The sequence below is a fragment of the Brachyhypopomus gauderio genome, chromosome 10 (genome assembly GCF_052324685.1).
Source record: "Brachyhypopomus gauderio isolate BG-103 chromosome 10, BGAUD_0.2, whole genome shotgun sequence".
Classification (NCBI taxonomy): domain Eukaryota; kingdom Metazoa; phylum Chordata; class Actinopteri; order Gymnotiformes; family Hypopomidae; genus Brachyhypopomus; species Brachyhypopomus gauderio.
In genome coordinates, this window is record NC_135220.1 from 11132538 (window position 1) to 11140319 (window position 7782).

The following is a 7782-nucleotide window of genomic DNA, read 5'->3' on the forward strand; positions in this document are numbered from 1 at the left end:
GTATGGTATGGGCAGTTTTTAGCTTTCAAATAGAAACTGTGAGTATCAGACAAGTTCCCTGACCGTCCGTGCGAGGGTTCACCGTGACCGAGGCTCGTTACCAAATCCTGAGGGACTCCAAGTTCTGTGTGGGCTCTCGATATACTTTAGACTGTAATATACATCGGCTACCTGGTTGAGCTCAGCGAGGTGCTGGAACGGAATCAGCCATGAGATGGAGGAACTCTGTGTTCCTGGAAATAGACCCAGTGCAAAGTGGCTATGAAGAACACTGAAGTGTATTCTAATTACTGTGGGTCAAAGGTCCCTAGAACCATTTTTAATGATGACCGTAAGGTTATAGGAAAGTTCTCAGAACCAATTCTGCCTACAAGACGAGACCAATTCCGAAATTTGCAACATGGCAAAATCTGAACAACTCGCATAGTTGAAGACTCATTACCGTGTGTTTGCTTCATGTCCACTGTAAGACCGTACCAAGAGCTGTCCAGTCTTATGAAGGCAAATGTGCTCTTGTGCATGGATGAGGTTCAGATATTTTCAGTAGTAATAATTTGCTCTTTAAAAGTAAAATGTCAATTCAATATACACGAGTATTTCTGCGGTTATTCTGAAGCACTTAATGAGTATGTGTGAACTACAATAAAATTGAGCGAGTTCGCTACATTTGCTACTTCGACCTTTAGACGCCAGATGGCGCCAGAATGCTGAGCATCTCATTTTTTTGCCCGTATTGCGCTGCTGCCTCAATGATTTCATCATCCCTAAGGGCCTGGGGGGCACGGGGGGGGGGGGTGTTCGGGAGGTCAGAGGACTTCCTGTGTGGATTAGGCAGCTGTGTGAGTGTTTATTAATGACTGCAGTCCCAGACAGCACGCACTCAGCCGCACGTCCCGCACATCGCTCGCTTCGCCGAGCAGGAGTCGCGTCCGTGTTAAACATCCATTCGCAAAGAGCTAAATGGCTGAACTCCAACCTCACCTAGCGAGTATTTTAATGCAGGTGGGACCTACGTTAAATCACTTTATAATGGACACCGCTCCATTTGCCCCCCGAGCAGCTCTTTCTGGCGGGTCAGTTCCTGAGAGTCAGCATTTGGACGATGGGTGGGGGCTAGCAGGGGCATAAAGGCATGTTTATGATCCCATAGGATCTTGCATTTATCTCCACGAGGACCTAAGTGCTTCCTTGCTGTGGCAGGCATAAACACGCACGTGAGTGTCTCGGTCCGTTTGTGCAGAGATGAGAAGATCAGTGACTAACGCCCGAACCTGGACGGGCAGTGAAGTGGACTCCACCAAACGCGTTAACGCAACAAAAAAATGAGCGTTTAATTACATTTCAGCTATTTACAATTTCAGTGTATAATACACAAATCTGAATACAACTGTGCTCGTTTGCCGTGTGAGCGTTTTACAAACATTTTAAACATTTTATTCAACACCACTTATCCTATATATTACTCTGTATCACACCCTAACCGTGTTCATCAATGTACATCATTTTTATAAGAGATTTGAGTGGTTTCCCTTTCACTGATTTCTGTTTAAAATGACTACGACGGATATGGATAAACGCATGATGGTGGCAGCCGTGAATAAGGACATGTGCAAGTTGGAATATTTGATTAAGAATAAAAAAATAACATGTCTTACATGTTAATGTAGCCCTTGGACCTCCTATAAGAATGCTCCCATTAATGTAAAACCCAGAGTGATTTATGGAGGGCGTGTTGGTCTGTGTGTGCGTTTATGTCCTTGTTAGCTTTTCCACCAGCGGTCAGATTGCCGAAAGAGGGTCGCAGGAGGTCAGGCAACTCAGAGTCTGAATAATTTATCATTCGCTATGCGTTTCTCCGTCGTTAATTCTGCATTCCCCCTGCGTGATGGAGTGATGAGATGGAGGTAAAGAGAGACACATGGGAAGAGGGATGGGTGCAGTAGATCCGTGATGCATCAGTCTGTCAGTATGTTAGTGTGGGACCCTCTCCACGGGTCCCTAGATGTCATTTTAACTGGGTCCCAGTCCTCGTCTCTCATCTCACTCAGCCTGGTCCGCACAGAGACGCGCATGAAACGTCCAGAAGGTCTTTATAGGCCCCGCTGTTTGTTGGCTGAAACGAGCTGCTTGGTTTTCTCTTCCATCAGAAAGTCATTGACTGCGGACGTGATAAAAGTCCGCTCGGTCCGCTCGTTCATACGAGCGCAGTTACGCCGCCGAGTTTGCCGCCGTCCTCGCTAGCCCAGGGCTGCAGGTTCTGGAGGGCGAACAGGGAGGAGTTGTGGATGCAGAGTGGGTCAGCCGGAACCGAGTCAGTCAGGTTCTTGTGGAAGGCGTCGTGCTGGAGCTGCATCATCAGACGGTTGGCCTGCTGGCGCTCCGCCTCGCGCTCCTCCGCCGTCTGGCGTCTGTCACGAACCAGAGAGAAACTGAGATCTGGTCCAACTTCTCTTAACTCACCCCTAAACACTCGCCTGCTGCTCCACGTTCATATAAACTCATATAAACACAAACAAGAATGAATTTACGATTTACCAAGACGAGCAGAAGAATAAATGTTAGCCTTGTGTGATTTTGAAAAGTTTGTTTTCCATGTATTTTGTGCACAACGGCGCGTGACAGTGCAGGATTACACATTTAAATGAACGTGATGACCTATTTCAAGCTTTTGACTTTGCACGTCTCACTCCTGTCACCCAGGGGCAGGTCCGCCAGGTATATCTGATGCCTTTTCTATACAAGTGCAGTTTTACGTTTTAATAACACGTAGACACTTCATGGCCTACCCTGCACTTCAGAAATTAAGGATTGTAAATTCTCGTTGTTGCTAATGTTGGCCTTGCGCTACACCCACTTAAGACTTTAGTTTGTCCTGTTAATAAAACAAAAAAAAAAGCATCCTGGTGATGATCACCTAACCCTAAAGAGGAGATAACTCTTTTATTCACAAACTATTTCCAGTGCAGAAGAAACGCAACATTTACACACAGGTCATCAATATATTACAATTATAACGTGTCCATTAAAAAAATGTTTTTAGGTGTTTTTGAAGAGTTCCCAGCGTACATTTTACTCTATATTTACTCTATATTTACTCTATATTTACGGTTGGTTCAAATTCAGGCATCTTGACTAGAAGTAACTAGAAGTCTCTTTCTTATGTCAAGTGTCATTTTCAAAGAGTATTGCAGCCTATGTGTTTTGATCAGAAAATAGTATGTAAATGTACATATGTAAATTTATGTAAATTGTCCGTTCAGTTACACCGACCCGTTACGTCAGTGTTCCGTCCCTCCTCAGATTCTCACCTCCACTTGGTCCTGCGGTTCTGGAACCAGGTTTTCACCTGCGCGTCCGTCATCTTCAGCGTCTTGGCCAGAGCTGCTCGCTCGGCGCTGGCCAGGTACTTCTGTCTGTGGAACCGTTTCTCCAGCTCGCAGATCTGGACCCGGGAAAACGAGGTGCGGGGCTTCTTCCTCTTGGGGGGTGTGCGGTTCTGGTACGGGTGGCCTATGCGCCTGGCCACAGTGAAAGGCGCCAGGGCCGCTGTGGAGCGAACACGGGACATGGCGGAGAGAAGGAGTGATGAAGATTGAGTCACTATCATTTAGATTGAGTCACAGCTCATGAGACGGCATTCAGTGCCATGTGTGAAGTCTCCCTGAATGTTTCGCCTAAATGTTTTAAAGCGAAGTAATTTAAGATTTAGGCCCTCGTTCCTTATTTTGCTGATGACTTCCTTGAAGACTGTGTAGCTTTCTAAATAATTCGTTAATATGTCGCAATATTTCTTTTATAGTTACATATAGGCCCATGCCATGCCCTTCAGTAATAACATTAATATAGTCTATTTTTCTGAGTTAATGGCAATGCAGAAATCTGCAGGGATTTGCGTTAACTGGGCTTAGCACTATTTGATGGATTCGGGGTGAATTTAGAAGACAAAACAAGCTACTATTCATTTAGAATTATTTGCTCATTATTAGCTATTTTCACTTTCCAGTGTGTTTGTTCAATCGGAGCTGCTTTATGATTTCTAATAATTATTACTAATTGGTATAAGAATTGTATACTCACATGGAATCCTCTTCGGATTTATATTATATTTATATACGGCATCGCAACGACACTCAGTCACTAACAGCTTTTGAAGCACAGTGGCTATTTGGTGCATCTGTCTGATTTATTATGTAGCTTTGGTCTCTTTTTACAAAAGTGTCAAAACCACAGATAGCGCCGATAGGCACCTATAAATAACCTTACTGAAATATTGATATCCCCTTATAACTGCACAAAATTTTCTAAAGGCTGAATGAAAAAGGGATATATAACATCAAATGCTACCTAAGACAAAGTTTACACTGGCCCAGTCTAAAGATCGCACCTTTTAACTGTATAAAAGTTGTAAATCTTTCAAAAACATCAGTTAACTTGTTACAAATTACGCAGTCAGTTCTCTTTTAACACGTTGTGTCATTAGATCATTACATTGGTCAGTGTGTTTTGTAAATTACATTAAAAATGACTATAATCTTGTATAATTCTGTAACGATTACACAATGCAAACATCTTTAGCTACCAAGTCGTGAATACACTATACATTTAGTTTTTATTAATGGCTCGTCTTTTGTAATGTTTGATTATTCAAATGTAATTTACAAGAAACGTATCAGTTTCTCAAACCTAATTAATTCAGCTAATGATAAGTGAAGATACGTTTTATGCCTATACGAGCAACGAGTGCTGTGTTGAGGATGTAAAAACTGTCGTCACCATCCTGAGCAAGATAACAGCGTATATACTAATAATGCCAAACTGGTGACATGTCTCGGAAAAAAACAGAATTGAACTTCCTAACCGTGTTACAAATGTCAGATGATCCAACAGCCAATTTTACCACACTGATTAAATGTGCACGAGATACGTGGTCTCTGAGATATGTCACAATATATACAAACAATAGTAAATCATGGCACACTGAACAATGAAAACAATACTTTTGTAAACAGATACTAACAACTTAATAAGGATCCTAGGGTCCAATGAGCGCTTGTGCCGTACAGAAGGTATCCTACATTCGTTTTGTGATTTATTTTTGTGCTGTTTCATATATTTGACAACTTAAATCAAAACAAAATATCTGCCTTGGTACTACGTTATAAAAGTACTGAATTAGATTTATCTTAGATTTATCTAATTTAGCGGTGTCATTCAAAGATATTATTCTCATTCAGCTGTCAGTACGTTATAGAATAACATCTTGCTTGGAAAATCTTCCATGTGAAATGTTATGCATTAGGGAAAACGGGAAAACTGCATATGCTATGATTACTTATTATTACTTATGCTATTATTATTACATCAACTACTACTAGTATTACTACTACTATTACTACTACTACTGACACTCCTGCTGCCAATAATAATTACTACCACAAACTACCTTCCTTCCCCGCAATACTACTACTACTACTACTACTAATAATAATAATAATAACAACAACAACAACAACAACAATAATAATAATAATTGTTATTATTATAAACAAACAACGGCGTCTATGAACAACAACAACAACAATGATAATATACTCGAATAATTGCATTAACAATAATAATTGTGAATGCATCAAGTCATTTTCTTTTGGTTTCAGGTAAAAACCTATAAAATGTCGTCGTGAACAAAATCAAAATGGCTTAGACATTAAAACCTTACAGACAGATCATGTTACTGCAAGATTTCTCATAGGCCACAAACTTTCTAGTGCGTAGTTTACGCACGGATTCCATTTGACAAAGTTACCAAGTTGTCAACAGTCATAAAATTGTCCCACAACAATATTAATACAAAAAATATATCACTACAAATATTACTAATATCTGAATAAGTCTCATTTACCTGCAAACCTGTCCTTCGCGAAGCGTTGACTACTGTCCATCCAAGGGAAGCTGATGCTCCCCAGTCCGGGTACAGCGCTGGCCAAGGGGGGAGGCACGGCGGCGGCCAGGGGCCTGTGTGCCGGAACCCTTATCACCCCCCCGGGGGCGAGAGTTACGTTCACCCCGTACGGGCTGGCCCCCTCATAAGGGGCGGCTATACCGTGAAAAGTACCTGTTACTGTTGTGTACGGTGTTGCGCTCGCTCCGGTCGGACTGCCCAGTTGATAACTGCCTCCGCTCGAACTGTTGGTGTTATCCGAACTGCTCTTGGTCGTGTTCTGTTGGGACTCTTGGTCAGTACCGCTGAGGATCTGATCTATGCCGAAGCTTATGGGCTCGTGCTGAGTGGGCTGGGATGTCTGACTGGTGCCACTGGGGCTGGAGTTTGAGGTTCGGTCCATCCTCGCCTTCCGGACCTGTCAGTGCCTCTAGGTTTACTCCACTGTCAAGATACGCAGACCTCAGACGATACTATAAAACAACAGACACTACCGCATGTAAAAATCCAGACTGTGTGAACCTTCTGTAGGTCTTGATCCTCTAGATGCGCTTCTTCTCATTAAGCGTCTGGGACGCATTCGTCCGTGGCTGAAAACTTTTGGAAGAAGGACTTGGACGATTTCAGACAGTTGCAGGTTTCTCTCTCTCCGCAGACCCCCTGCACGCGCTTAGCACAGCTCTTTGGATTGGTCAGCTCTGCCTTCCCCGCTCCCTATTGGATTATGCCTACCGATTACACGCAGACACCGCACGCGTTTGAAGTGACGTCACTCCTTCACGACGCACATCACTTAGTCTTCAGAGTACATATTAGTTAAGTGAACTGAAGTTCCCCCTTTTTTCTCAACAGTCGATATTGTCATAGGAATGTAATCATTTGTTAATCAATAATTTAAGCGTTTCCACATTAATTTTTAAGTGATAACGAAACTGAATGTCCCTTTCTGAAGTCCTTAGTTAAATTTTGATTGCTGCTTGTTTACGAAATGCGAAACAAAGTTGAATGATCAGGCGTGTGCGTGTGAATGTTTGCGCGTGTGAGTGCACGCGAGTGTGTGCCCGTTCTCCCACCGTTTAGACTCATCAAGGGGATGAGCCTCTTTAGAGTAGAGACTAATTTGATGATTTTCATATTTTAGCTATCGATCTCCGATGAGAAACCCGAGCTGGTGTGTATTAAAAGCAAGTACCGTCATTAGCCATCGCTGTATTAAACCGACCGGACTTTATCGTCCGGAGCAGAAGGGAAATGCTTTTACGGTACACACTGTCTCACCGAACGTCACCTAAACTTCGGTTTTATTATATTTAAGAAATAGAGATTTATGTTTTATTTATTTATTGATCCTATCTTAGGGCGGTTCTGCTACTGAAAAGTCCCTAATAATACAATTCTAATTGACAATAGTATACTAAGCTTGCCCGACTTAGACAGATAGATAGATAGATAGATAGATAGATAGATAGATAGATAGATAGATAGATAGATAGATAGATAGATAGATAGATAGATAGATAGATAGATAGATAGATAGATAGATAGATAGATAGATAGATAGATAGATAGATAGATAGATAGATAGTTGTTATAATTTTTATTAGTAATCATAACTAAAATATTTGTCTAAATAACATTTGATGAATTCTTCTAACATTTCCGCTTCCAGTAGCTCTTCTAATTGTTCACCTCATGTCATTTAAGATTAACTGCTGTGCGCAAAGCACATTTCTACGTCCTAAAGTATCGTTAGCATAAGATAAATATCATTACTCACTCTATAACAATCCCATAATTATTCTTACAACAATTTGCCAACCGCCCATGTCACCTGATTGAGTGGT

The 7782-nt window shown here is 41.9% G+C and overlaps 1 protein-coding gene across 1 annotated transcript; it reads right to left on the minus strand.

Annotated features, from left to right (window-relative positions):
- Positions 1-1195: 1195 nt before the first annotated feature.
- On the minus strand, positions 1196-6617 carry tlx3b (T cell leukemia homeobox 3b). Its single transcript, XM_077019414.1, has 3 exons — positions 5900-6617; positions 3309-3546; positions 1196-2408 (listed from the first exon to the last, which is right to left on the minus strand). Exons 1-3 carry the CDS (start codon positions 6339-6341, stop codon positions 2195-2197), a joined length of 894 nt encoding a protein of 297 aa, XP_076875529.1. The 5' UTR covers positions 6342-6617; the 3' UTR covers positions 1196-2194.
- Between the last annotated feature and the right edge of the window lie 1165 nt (positions 6618-7782).

Bases quoted from the DNA above. Each gene is read 5' to 3' on its own strand.
- tlx3b (XM_077019414.1), bottom strand. From the start codon at position 6,341: ATGGACCGAACCTCAAACTCCAGCCCCAGTGGCACCAGTCAGACATCC. The intron at 3,547-5,899 runs GTAAATGAGACT...TTCGCTCCACAG, and splicing joins CGCGAAGGACAGGTTTGCAG to CGGCCCTGGCGCCTTTCACT. The intron at 2,409-3,308 runs GTGAGAATCTGA...GGTTCGTGACAG, and splicing joins AACCGCAGGACCAAGTGGAG to ACGCCAGACGGCGGAGGAGC.